This window comes from Gymnoscopelus microlampas, assembly GCF_963454915.1.
Source record: "Gymnoscopelus microlampas genome assembly, chromosome: 2".
Classification (NCBI taxonomy): Eukaryota; Metazoa; Chordata; class Actinopteri; order Myctophiformes; family Myctophidae; genus Gymnoscopelus; species Gymnoscopelus microlampas.
Genome location: NC_139939.1, coordinates 53,170,972 through 53,185,058, shown reverse-complemented (window position 1 = coordinate 53,185,058; position 14,087 = coordinate 53,170,972). Strand labels below are relative to the sequence as shown.

Genomic DNA, 14,087 nt, shown 5'->3' with positions numbered 1-14,087 from the left:
CGGCCAGTGCTGTCCTCCTGGAATGTGATAGTCACAGAAGAGGGAAAAAAACGTGTGACGTATTCGAATACCGTTTGAACCACGATTAAGTCCCTGTTATTGTGTGCTGGTTCACGTTTAAGTCATGTTTCTACGTAACAGTATGCCAGAGTACTGTGTCTCCAAAGTGAGGTGATGTTTTCTGATGTTTTCTGTTTGGGCCCAAGACAATGGTGATTTTTGGCATTGTTTCTTGCGTATTACGTCACCGTGGTAATGCACATTTTATATCCCAATTGTCCCGGCCGAGCCGCACATTTTGATGTATATATTGCGGGGGCTGTGTCAACCGTGCGGGCGACATTACGGGACGAAATTCGCGCGAAGAATATTACATAAAGAAATATTAAATAAGTATGACGGATTACAATAAGTGTTTTGCCATTGGCATGGCAGGCACACTTAATACTAATTATAGACTACACTATGGGAACATATAGGCTAATAATATGCATAGCCGTAGACCTATACCTCTTGATCAGTGTTCCACATAAATCAACTTGTCAATATGGAATGTGTACAGTATAATGTCACACTGTGGGGCTATATTTCACATACATGTGTTTATAGCATATCTAAGTACGTGTGTGTGTGTGCAGGCAGTGTGTGTTTATGTCAATGTATGTGTGTTTGTGTAACAATGTAAGTATGTGAGAGAGTGACTAAGTGCTTACTGTATGTCCCAGACACTGTAGGTTGCGTGGACCCAGAGGAGTGTGTGCGTGTGTGTGGGGCTGAAGTGGGATGCTCCAACATCGCCTTTCCCAAATTGGTCATTGAACTCATGCCAAGTGGTGAGTATTCAGTTACTTTATATCTTATTATTTACCTCTTCTCAAAGGGGAGCGACATGTGATATGTTTTTGTAAAGAAAAAAAAAGTTAAAGGAGCACTTCACTCATTTTCAACCTTATCTTACAGTTTACAGTTTAGGCATTTAGCAGACGCTCTTAATCCAGAGCGATTTACAGTAAGCAAGGACACAAGATAATACATCATAATACATCAAATGCATATAATAGTAATCTAATAATAAAGTAATACATAAGTAAACCAATAATCTAATAATAACTAATACATACATGAATCAAGAACCTATCATCAGGCTACATTGAAACTATACACACTATAGCAGGGGTCTTCAACGTTTTCAGGCCAAGGACCCCCTAGCTGAGAGAGACATGCAGCAGGGACCCCTCTATATTGTATACAATTGTGTTTCAGATTCAATTTCTTTGTTTACTTGGTCTGCTCTTCTTTCCCTCTACACCAAACACCTCTTTGCCAAAAATAGCCGATCTACAAGCTCACAACGCCTCGCAGCACGAGGCGTTGTGTGCTTGTAGATCTGCTATTTTTGGCCAAAGTTCTCCTCAGAAAAGGGATGCGTGTTCAAGTGGTTAAGGTATAAAAGAATAATCATATCACACAAAGATTTGGCGGACCCCCTGTAGTAACTCTGAGCACCCCCTAGGGGTCCCGGACCCCCTGTTGAAGACCCCTGCACTATAGGATGCCAGGTCATCAATGACCTGGCATCTGTCTATATAACATGCTATCTAAGTGAAATTTTAGCCTTTGCATAATCCTGCAAGGTCGACAAGGCTATGTCAAGTGCTACGGGCTGAGGTGGAATCTGAAGAGGTGAGTCTTCAGATTACGGCAGTCTTCATCTTCGTATGATTGGTTGTCACTGATGCTCATTTTGATGGCACAATTTCTCTCTAGGAGGAGAGTTTAGGCATTATGTCTGTGCGGTTAGGGTTAGGCATAGTGTTTGTGAGGTTAGGGTTAGGGTTAGGTTTAGGCATAGTTTTAGTGAAGTTAAATGTTAGGGTTTAAGCGCAATCAAGGTGAAACACCAAGGAAAGAGGGAGACCCGTATGAAGTTGAAAATGGCGACGTGTTCCTTTAAAAAGTTAAAGCTCTATATTCCAAAGTAATCATAGAGTGTTTAGTAACAGGGGTCTCCTCATCTCTCCAGGAGAGAAACCTCATACAGTAACAGGTAATCTGAGTTCCCAGAAGTTCCTGCCAACTCTCGCATACAAACGGGAGGGGCAAAAGTAACAGGATACACGATAAACACGTGAAATTGTATGTGATGAAACAAAATTGGAACAGGAACCATATAAAATAAAATAATCTTTGTGGAGTTCTCTCTCTTGATTGGATAAAAGCAACAAAATAACCAAGCGTTGCCAGCTACATTGCTGCTGAGTCGCCTTTGCAGTATTGCTCCTCAAGCCACGCTGCATAAATGAAAAAGGTACAGTTTAATAGCACAGGGAACTGATAAACGGCAAAATGTCTTACTATTGAGGAGTGGAGACGATGAAACAAAAACTTGTGATTGATTGTCGCTTCACTGCGTCATTGGAGTGCTGGAGAAATTTGAAGGCCGCTCAACTTTTTTTGTATAGAGCTCCAATGACGCAGTGAAGCATCAATCAATCATATGTTTTTGTAGCGTAGTGTCAGGCGTGAGCTTGTAGCTTCACGTTGCTGCCTTCCATTGAAAATGACTTATTTTTGCTGCTAGTATGAACAAAGCATTATTGAACAAACACTCAAGCAATGATTACTCGGTATAGAGCTTTAACTTTTTTGTGACCAATTGTTTTATTTAGTATTTTTACATTTTCAACAATTATAGAATATAGAGCTTTAACTTTTTGACAAAAACATATCATTTACACCTCCTTTAATGAAAACATAAGTGTGTAGTTAGGGGGGCCGGCCTCTCCAAAAGGAGGGCCAAACTGTTAGCAAGGTACTGCTCAATATCAGCTATTGTAGGAAGCCGCTCAATTTGGAGGAAGCGTTGTTTCCTTTACCCATGATTGTTGTCTGCTGTGTTTGACAAGTATGCCAACATTATTGTATGTAACAATGTTCTGCACTTTGTAACTGCCTGGTTTCCCATTATCTGACTGCACTGGCAGTGTTTATATCCTTTGTACATTCTTGTACTTCTGTTTATGTGGACATAAATAAATATTTTGTGTGTGTGTGTGTGTGTATGTGTGCGTGTGCGTGTGCGTCCGCGTCCGCGTGTGTGTGTGCATGGGTGCGTGCGTGTGGCAGGCCTGCGAGGTTTGATGATTGCGGTGATGATGGCGGCTCTGATGTCATCGCTGACGTCCATCTTCAACAGCAGCTCCACGCTCTTCACCATGGACATCTGGAAGAAGCACCGCCCACGGGCCTCCGAGAAAGAGCTGCTATTGGTTGGCCGGTAGGACGGCCACATAACGAACTAAGAGCTGAATCGTTGGTTGATTAGAAGTCGGATGGCTTTGCTCTCTGCAGAATTAGTGTCAAATCTGTGTGTGTGTGTGTGTGTGTGTGTGTGTGTGTGTGTGTGTGTGTGTGTGTGTGTGTGTGTGTGTGTGTGTGTGTGTGTGTGTGTGTGTGTGTGTGTGTGTGTGTGTGTGTGCGTGCGTTCCAGTATTGTAACAGTGATCTTGATCGCGGTCAGTGTGGTGTGGATCCCCATCCTGCAGTCGGCCAGCAGTGGTCAGCTATATGTTTACATCCAATCGGTGACCAGTTACCTGGCTCCGCCTGTCACCGCCGTCTTCACACTGGCTGTCTTCTGGAAGAGGACCAATGAGCAGGTTTTGCACGCACACACACAGCACAGACAGACAGACAGACAGACAGACAGACAGACAGACAGACAGACAGACAGACAGACAGACAGACAGACAAGACAAGACAGAATGCTTTGCAGAGATCTCTGATGCTAATTCACAGCATAATATCCCATTGTGAATGATAACCTACAAAACAGAGCAGTACAGCGTGGAAGTTGAGGTTTTTCCTCACTGTTCTGTTTGTCCTTTCTCTTGCGCTGTAGTTCTGTTCGGTTTTATTAGCCTCAGGTGGGGGCTGGGCGGGTGCAAACATAACATTTCTGTTTGGCTAGGAGGCTGCTGGCATGTGTGTGTGTGTGTGTGTGTGTGTGTGTGTGTGTGTGTGTGTGTGTGTGCGTGTGCGTGTGCGTGTGCATGCATGTGTGTTGCTCACTCACTTTATAGAAATGTGCATCATCATCTCCGTCATGGAAAAGTTTCCAGAGAAACAGCAGCGTTTATGTGTAACAGCAGCTCCTGTTAGGTCAAAGTTCAACAAGTGAAAGGGGTTATTTTTCCAACTGATAAGAGAGTGAATACATTGTTGTGAGTCAGTAAAAGTTGTAGACAGATCAAAAAAGTAGATTAGACAGTAATTATTAAGTAATAAAGATAAAGCACAGTACCCAGTAATATATACACAGTGTTATATTTAACACGGAGAGGAGTCATAATGTTTTTTTGATTGATTTAAATCTTTATTACCGGTAGTCAGATATGTAAACAGCACGTGATGTTCAGATGTTTTTTTCAGGCCAATTTTAAAAGAAACCAGTGATTCACATCCTTTTAATGGATGATGTCAGGGCATTCCACATTTTGGTGGCATCTGTAGTAGAATGAGAATTGTCCCATGTTTGTTCTATATTTGCGTAGTACCAGATCATGGTCTCTCCCTCTAGTGTTGTGGCTGTGGGTGTCTCTCACTTTGGAGAAGAAGTTAGTCAGGTATGAGGGTATGGAGGCTTTGACTATGTTAAATACCGTTCTTTTGGAGTTAAGGTTCCATTTGGTACTATTTGTACAGTCTTAAGTAAGATTTTACAGTGTGTGTGTATGGGATATGCATCAGCTCATGTGTTGAAAGACAGGTTACATGTGCCAACCAGCCTCCTACTTAACCAGTCTCAAATAGCTTAATGCCCATCCCTGATGTGCCTGCTCTCTGCTGACATGCTGACTGCTAAACTGTTAGAACGGTATTTTCTCAGGTTTCAGAAATGAAGGCCGATCCCACACCGATAAAATTTCCTTTTCGCTTCTAGATAAAACCATGGACGTATTAAAGGAGTATAAAACCACTGGATTGTTCCACTTCCTCTAAATAACAGCAACGTACTGTAGCTGAATACATGTGATGTCTGCTTCTGCTTTTCTTTGCTATCATAATACTTGCTTTGAGAACACAACTGTTAAATGGTTGCTACCATGTGAAGATAAGACTGTTAAACAAAAGCTGTGTGCTTTATGTTTGTTAAGGTCTATATAGCGGACGTATCGCTTTAAGAATCTTAATTCTGTTGACTCAGGGGTCAAAGGGCACGCAACGTCAGACAGGATGTGACTGACACACAGACACACATTAGTCACTGCAGCGGTTTAACTGGGGTTAACTGGGTTTATCACTTAATCTTGTTGCTTACTTATCAAAACAATAAAACATAGTAGCCTACCAATTATAGGCCTATTAAATAGGACATAATGTTTTATTTTATAATATAGTATTTCATACTACGGCTGTGAATGATAATGCATCGTACCTAAAGGTTTATATCATTATATATAACATTACCATGTGTACATCTCTTCTATAATCCTCAATGTGTTGATTTAATTTAATACAAATAAAAGTAAAAATGAATGACATTTTTAAATGTTACAGTAAGTGTGTATCTTGTTATAGAAGAAAGAAAGAAAAAGACAATTCAAAGTCAGGGAGAGTCAAAGAAAAGAAGTGAGATGTTAGAACGAGGGAGCGGTGAAGAGCAAGTGATGACAGTTCAGTCATCACTATTATGGTGTGACAGAACCAGACAATAAGATGAAGAAGGAGAAGTATGAGTGTCTTGTCAGCGTGGCTGACATTGACACGCTGATTGTTATAATGTGGTCGAGTCAAACTGCACTGATTGCATAATTTGCATTCTTTGATAACAGGGGTGGGCGTTGTTGTGTCAAATGGTGCGTTTACAAGTGTCCAACTTAATATAATATTAAGAAAGTGAGAGTGCAAACAGTCTGGTACACACGTGTGACACACCCTGAGTGTCTCCAAGAATAGTACCAAGAATGTTCAAAAGAGTTCAGCATGGTGTTAACCTCTCTCTCTCTCTCTCTCTCTCTCTCTCTCTCTCTCTCTCTCTCTGTCTTTCTCTCTGTGTGTCTCTCTCTCTCTCTCTCTCTCTCTCTCTCTCTCTCTCTCTCTCTCTCTCTCTCTCTCTCTCTCTCTCTCTCTCTCTCTCTCTCTCTCTCTCTCTCTCTCTCTCTCTCTCTCTCTCTCTCTCTCTGTCTGTCTCTCAGGGTGCATTCTGGGGTCTGATGGTAGGGCTGGTGGTGGGCGTGTGTAGGATGGTGCTGGAGTTTGCGTTCCCCCCTCCCAGATGTGGCGTGGTGGACTCGGCCCCCGCCGTGCTGAGGGACATCCACTACCTCCATTTTGCCATCCTGCTCTGTGGGCTCACCACCATCGTGGTTACCACGGTTACTCTGCTCACACCTCCGCCCACCCATGAACAGGTGAGCAGCACCCGTGTTCCACAGACATAGATGATCATGTGATCATCATCATCATCATCATCATCATCATGTGCTGATCATGTGTTTGAATCCAGTGTTGATTTTGACAGCAATAGTCTTTTGAATAAAATTCCATAAGTTTTAGTCACCTGAAATGTTTTACTGTTAGTCTAGTTTTAGTCGACTAAATATCATGAGATTATAGTCAACTAAATCTACAGTTGATTTAGTCGACTAAAAAGTATTTTGGAGGGCCTTGATGCCCTCATAATGGCTGTTTTTACACTTGGTTGCGCTCTGAAAATAGCCGATCTACAAGCTCACAACACGTCACAATGCAACGCGTTGTGAGCTTGTGGATTCAGAGCGCAACACCCGAGCGCAACCAAACATAAAACGACTTGTCTTTCAGTTCTACTGGATCTCTTTTCCACTAGTCCCTCCCTAACATTTTTGTCTATTTTTTATTTGTTGACGAAATTTGCAATATATGTTGTCTTAGTTTTAGTCATCATAGCTTAGTTTTTATTTCGTTTTTATTTCGTTTTCGTCAGTGAAAAAATTTAGTCGGTGAAAAATCTTCGTCATAGCTTTAGTTGACAAAATCAACACTGTTTGAATCCAAGTCCAAACACATCCAATTATGAATGTTTGAAAATGTGTGGTTGGTTTAGCGTGAGAAGAAAAATACATATTTTCTGCTTTAATATGATTTACTCTGTGAACTAAAATAAGATCAATAAAAAAGACTAACGTCAACTCACTGTTTCAATACCTACATGTACACCATTAAACCACACATGTCGGCCTTCTGTACACAGATACTAGAACCTTATTAATTCCAGCTGGACTCTTATGCCTTTCCACTCACGCTATAGTATATATAGTATATACATTGTAAAATGATTTTATGGTGTACACATCTAATTAAAGAAACAAACACACAAAGAAGCACAAATACTTGAATGTGTAAATATGTAATTATTTACATAAAGTTGATTGAGGCCTGACTGTTTATGAAATGCAGTCTTTTAACTACTGTAGTGCTCTATAGTGTATCAAGGCAATGGACTCATGCTAGTACATATTTGAAAAATACCAGGTTTACAAGTGACAAGTCAAGCCCCAGCCGTACAGAATGTCTGTGTATGGCCCGGCAAAATAAGAGAATGCAAAAAATGCAACGGTTACACAAAGGCACATCTGTTTATGTCACAAAGGAGAAGATCCCCCGCACTATTTTGGGCTAACAACTGGGACTAATAACATATAAAGTCCTAGTTGTAAGCACAAGACAGTGTGCAGGATCCTCTCCTTTCACAGACAGCGATGCTATGTACGTTATTTAGATGGATGTATGCCATCCGCTTGTCCACAGATCAGTCAAGTATGTTATAGAGTTCATACCCGGGTATGCACGTCGTGCACGAGCCCCAAATATGTGCAGAGTTGGGACTGCAACCGTGACTAACCCGTTGCCTGTGTCAGAAATGCAGCCGACATTTGAGAAAAGTGAAAAAATCTGCTTTGTCAGTCCCTGCATATGCCAGTGGTCAATGTTCATGCGCAATTTCAGCTCGATTGTTCAACCCACTGAGGAGAGAAATTGATTAATATGGATGAAGACAGACAGTTTTGAATGCCAGAGTTCAGAAACATTTTAAGTATTCGTTTTTTTATAGCATAATATTTGTCAAACTGACACCCATGTGTGTGAGATGTGACCAGCTGATGTTTTGAAGCCCTTTCCCCTCTCTACTCTTTACCAGATATGTAACCTCACCTGGTGGACATTGACTGAAGAGGTAGAGAGAGAAATCCCTTTGCAGAAAGTGTCCTCTGTCAGCCACCGTAACTCCACGGGTAAGAGTGCGTACTCACAACACTTCTGACTCAAATGGAACACAGTCATTTGCATTTTCTCTTCTTCACACACACGTCAAGTCAGTGAATTCCCCTACTGTAGCTCACCACTCACACACACACACACACACACACACACACACACACACACACACACACACACACACACACACACACACACACACACACACACACACACACACACACACACACACACCCTTCTTCTTTCTCACCCCCCTCTCTCTCTTGCTTTCACACACACGGTATCAGCTGACAAAAATAAAGAAATAAATACACACACCCATGCACACTTACTACCAACATTAGGACCACCATATGACAGCAATGTGTGTGTGTGTGTGTGTGTGTGTGTGTGTGTGTGTGTGTGTGTGTGTGTGTGTGTGTGTGTGTGTGTGTGTGTGTGTGTGTGTGTGTGTGTGTGTGTGTGTGTGTGTGTGTGTGTGTGTGTGTGTGTGTGTGTGTGTGTGTGTGTGTGTGCGCGTCTTGTCAGGATCTGAGCCCGTACGGCGGGGGACATGTGGTCAGGGGGCGGGCCTGTGTGTCGGCTCATCGCGGCGGTCGGAAGCGGCTCCACCGCCCAGGGTTCCTACGGTTAGGGAGAGCTTGTTCTGGTCTCGGTTCTGCTGCATCAACGCCATCATGCTGGTCAGCATCAACATCTTCCTGTACGCCTACTTTGCCTGAGTGTCACAGCTAAGACATCACAGCTGGCCCTGCCTTAACTCTGTTGTGCCTCAATCAGGATAGAGAACTCAATCAGGATACAGATTAAACAAGTGAAATTGGAAGTGATGACACTAAGAAATGAGCAGACACAATTTGAACTGGAACACTATACAAATTAAGCTTAAAAATGGGTACTTTCTCCTGATTGGCTGAGATTTTGACACCTACCAAAAAATGTATTTTCTGTTTATTAAATAGTTGGAGAGACGGGGAGACTCCTGTTACTGAACAAACACTCTATAGCAATGATTACTATCAGAATATAGTATTTTAACCTTTTAACAAAATACTTTTGGTTTTAACCAAAAAATATCACTTACCCTACCTTTAAGTTCAATTTTGAGGTATTTTTACTTTACTGGAGTATTTCCAATTTTCTGTACTTTTACTTCTACTCCACTACATCTCAGAAGCAGATATTGTACTTTTTACTCCACTACAATTATTTGAAAACTTTAGTTTCTAGTTACTTTGTAGATTTAGATTATTATTACAAAACATTGACTAACCACTTCAGCCCTATATACATTTCAGCCATTTGAAAATAGCCAATATACAAGCTCACAGTGAGCTTGTAGATCTGCTATTTTCAAAACATTTTATACATTTGAAAACTTGTGAGATGGGACATTCTGCATAATGAGTACTTTCTACTTTCGGTACTTTAAGTACATTTTGATGCCAATACCTTTGTACTTTTACTCAAGTAAATGTTGAATTCCGGACTTTTACTTGTAACAGAGTAGGCCTACTTCTACATTGCAGTATTGATACTTTTACTTAAGCAAAAAATGTGAGTACTTTTTCCACCACTGCCTAACATACAGTGAATATTTGTACACAGTCAAGATGGGGATTATGGATATTTCCTAGATTTACTTTTATTACAAACTCTTTACCATTCAAATTGTAATGTATTTTATTTGTATTTGTAATATGGGAGATTATTTCAAATGGTGTCTAAAGACTGTAAATTTGAGTGTTGCGTGCTTTCACAGTTTGAAGACTAGAATGTTCATGTTAAATGATTTAGCAACTGCACGGCTGGAAGCAAATCAGCTACTTGACTACAATAGCCTTTAAACCATTAGTTAAAAGGCTCCTTCATCCCACTTGTCATCACTGTGAGTCCTTTGGGTTTCCTTCCGTAGCGTGCTTTCTGGAGGCGTAGGACATTTTAAGAGCTACAGCGTTGACTTGAGGCTAGCAGGAATGTTCAGTCTTCTATATACTATGCCTTAAACTTAAGTAGCTGAAGGAGATCCTAGCTTATATGTGATTTAGCACCTCCTTCTATGATATTTCTAATGTTAATTGCAACTTTTTTTAAGCCCCTAATTACTTAATTTGATTTTGTGTGATAATGTCACATTGTTGTATTTATCGTCTGTTTGTCACTTTAATGTCTCCTAGGTGTTAATCATTTACATAGCAGTATTGTAGAAGTGCAGGATAATTGAAATAAAAAAGATTCACCCTCAACAAAGCTTCAGTTGAGATGTAGTTTTTTTTTTATTATCATGTTCTATCAATAAACATCTGTGCATCAAAGCTATGAGTGTGCAGTCACAATTGAGTGAATGCAGGTCAGCATTTGAAACCATGTATATAGTAAGACTCACTGTCTTTATTTCATTTCTGTACAATTTACAGGCTACTGTTCAGGACAGTAGGGGGGACAGACACAGACAAGATGAGACAGATGGCAGGAGGTGAGATTTAAACATCTATTTAGGTGCTTCACTTGTCTGTGCTTAGTCCCGGGTTAACGTTAGACCCGCCCCTGGCTAAGGATTCCTCGGGGTCTAATGTTAACCTGGGGCTAAGCACACACAAAGCTGGCTTAGCCCAGCTGTTCACAGTTCACACACATCTGTGCTGGTCCACAGCTACAGGCCACGGGCTAGATCTTTCAAGGTCAATTCCACACAATCTACAGTTGAGCACAGACCCCTTTCACACAAGCCATTTGCCTTACCCCTTATGCCTAAACCTTTTTAACATTTTTTACTATTTTGAAAAACATTTTAGAATAGTTCAAATAGCTGTCGATCTATGTTGTGAGCTTATAGATTGGCTATTTAGTAAAGAATGCCAAAGAGGTTTAGGCGTATGGGGTAAGGCAAGATAGGGCGCATGTCTTCAGCCATTTCTGGCAAGGCCAGCAAACACAATGCTAGTCCACTTCAAAAAATAATGTATTTATGAACATTCTCTTTGCCAAGGTCTAAAATCTCAATTAGCCCTGGGCTAAGTGCAGTGTGAAAGCACCTATTGAGGAAACTAGAGTGTGTGCACTATTTAACCTGGAACACTTATACGTTATTATGCCTTTCAAGCCAGGAACACCTCTGTGTGTAGTTGTTGCTATACAGTATATAGCAACATTAATAAAAATGATAAAAAACCTATATTTTCCAGAAAACGTAGGTCAGGAATTAGAAGTTTCTAGAATCAGCCTCAAGTCTAAATGGGTTAATAAACACAAAATTACACTTTGCAAGTTCACAATCATTCACTCTCTCAATCCAGGCTATTGCTTGAAAGGGAACCAGGATTTGTTGAACTGATGTTAAGACTTAAGCAGCCTTTCAACAACCAAGGTTATACAGCTTGGTGATAACAATCAGTTCACTAGATCTCTGTAATGCCAAAGCTGAGGGACACCTGTGTTCAGTACATGCAGAAACCGCACTCAAGGCAAGCTGGGTAATGCTACTGATCTTTTGATTGTTTTTTTCTAGAGCCCATTATTCTTATAACGGCTCTTCTTTGACTTTTTTGATTGGTATCGGCAATAATGCAGCCGATGTGTCTCGATTTTTAACAACTGGTGTCCCTATTTTGTCCATGTCATTATAGGTGATCATTTTCAGAACATTGTTAAAAAAAATAACAGATCTTTAGCTTTAACAAGCTCACAACAGCGTGTCACGTTGTGACGCATTGTGAGTTTCTAGGTTGGATATTTTCTAATAAAAAAGAAATTGGCCGTACATAAGATAGATTCTAGTCAAAGTTCTCAAATCGAAACTTTAATCCAATCTAAGTTGGTTGGGCTCTAGTTCTTTTCTTGCCATATCTCATTGCAATTTTAACAACCCCTCCAGAATCGACCTCAACAAATAAGGAAATGCATAGAATAGACGGAAGAAAAACACGCTAGCGGTCTACAGCCATGGGACTGAGTGATACGATCAGAGAAGAGTTCGTTTGACTGGGTGTGTCAGTCAGTGGTACACCGGCTGTACAAACTCTGGCGGGAAGATTCCCACTCGGCCTCGGCACCGGCCCCTCCAGCTCGGCGAACCGGTGCTGCAGTCCAGCAGGTTGATGATGTCACCACGCAGGAAGTGGAGGTGAGCCGCGTGAGGGGGACTGTAGTCAACCAGGGCCTGAGCCACACGACGTTTCTGCACACACACACACACACACACACACACACACACACACACACACACACACACACACACACACACACACACACACACACACACACACACACACACACAGAGGATAGGATAAACAGACAGTGACGTCAGAAAAGCATGTCCAGTGCAAACTGTGTATCGTTTCTGAGCAGGAGAGTATTAACCACTTAAAGGGATAGTTCACCTCCAAAATGACTTTATTTCTATCCATTAGTCAACCCATGGAGACTTGAATTAGTGGATATGTTTTGTTTTTGTTGCATTCCTAAGTCAATCATTTGATGACCGGCAGCGGTTCTGGTAGGAGATACAAAGAGTCTCCTTTGTGTCTCCTACCGGGACCTCTGCCTAGTGCCTCTGCTATCCCTTTAAACCCCATATGGTTGAGCGGAATCCCTCAGGGCTCTATGCTACTGCAGTGTCTTTTCTGTTATTGTGGGGAAAGCTTTTGCTGAAAATAGCCGCTCGACAAGCTCAAAATGCGTCACAGTGCTTCACAATACAGATGCTGGGGTTTTAAGTGGTTAATACTTAATGATACGTAATATTAATATTTAATACACCGCTCGTACCCCCAAAACAGTTTCTAGCAGACCGGGTGAGGCGTCTCTCTGAGGGGCGGGGCGGCAGTGCTGCCGGCGGCTGCTGGTGGTGGTGTAAGGGTTGGGGGGGAGGTAGGGGTTGTTGAGGGGGCCGGGGTCGGACTGACAAGGGGACGTGATGTCAGAGGGCAGGAGGAGGTCCCTCAGGCACACCGTCCTGTCCACGGCGATGCTGTGCGTCCGGTAGAAGTCCACCAGGCGGTTTAGAGAGAGGAACGACTCCTCCCACACGCAGTACTGACCCCCCGCCCCCTCCAGAACACGGAAGTGTTCCACCATGTCACCGTAACTGCAAGGCAAACACACACGTGCGCACACGCGTACAAACACACACACACACACACACACACACACACACACACACACACACACACACACACACACACACACACACACACACACACATTTTACTTCTACTCCACTACATCTCAGAGGCAAATATTGTACTTTTTTTTTAACAATTATTTGAAAACTTTAGTTACTAGTTACTTTGCAGATATAAATGAGGACATTATAAAACATACATTAATACATGAATATACTTTAGCCAATTAGCCATGGCTATTTGAAAATAGCAGATCTACAAGCTCACAACGCGTCGCGTCGCATCGCGACGTGTTGTGAGCTTTGAGTACATTTTGATACCAATACTTTTTTTCTTTTACTCATGTAAATGTTGAATTCCGGACTTTTACTTGCAACAGAGAATTTATACATTGCAGTATTGATACTTTTACTTAAGTAAAACATTTTGAGTACTTTTTCCACTACTGCACACGCACACGCACACACACACCTTAAGATGCAAGTGTGCCAGACTTCATTCCTCAACCTGTTTCTTTGTTTAGATTTTCACACTGATACTGTACACCAGCGTGGGAAAAGACTCATAAAATGTGTATGCATGCATCAATAAGTCAACAAGGTATATGGGCTCCGTCTCATTAAAATCAACAACACATGCAAGTGTACGGAGACAGGAGACACACCTATAATACATGTGTATATATTTGTTGTAACCAGGGCAGGAA

At 41.6% G+C, this 14,087-nt stretch overlaps 2 protein-coding genes across 2 annotated transcripts in view; one reads left to right on the top strand and one right to left on the bottom strand.

The window, feature by feature from the left end:
* Positions 1 to 9,013, top strand: part of slc5a10 (solute carrier family 5 member 10) — a gene marked incomplete at its 5' end in the record, with an annotated part of 32,258 nt that extends 23,245 nt beyond the window's left edge. The window contains 6 exons of the mRNA XM_084085835.1: positions 726 to 833; positions 3,127 to 3,277; positions 3,491 to 3,659; positions 6,198 to 6,413; positions 8,183 to 8,276; positions 8,788 to 9,013. Of these exons, the coding sequence (XP_083941961.1) occupies positions 726 to 833; positions 3,127 to 3,277; positions 3,491 to 3,659; positions 6,198 to 6,413; positions 8,183 to 8,276; positions 8,788 to 8,981 (932 nt within the window). The 3' untranslated portion in view covers positions 8,982 to 9,013. The remainder of the gene's footprint in view (positions 1 to 725; positions 834 to 3,126; positions 3,278 to 3,490; positions 3,660 to 6,197; positions 6,414 to 8,182; positions 8,277 to 8,787) is intronic.
* Positions 9,014 to 12,253: 3,240 nt separating this feature from the next.
* The window catches only part of LOC311055723 (GRB2-related adapter protein-like), a gene marked incomplete at both ends in the record, with an annotated part of 5,864 nt that continues 4,030 nt past the window's right edge, over positions 12,254 to 14,087 (bottom strand). The window contains 2 exons of the mRNA XM_084071993.1: positions 12,254 to 12,436; positions 13,027 to 13,345. Of these exons, the coding sequence (XP_083928119.1) occupies positions 12,254 to 12,436; positions 13,027 to 13,345 (502 nt within the window). The remainder of the gene's footprint in view (positions 12,437 to 13,026; positions 13,346 to 14,087) is intronic.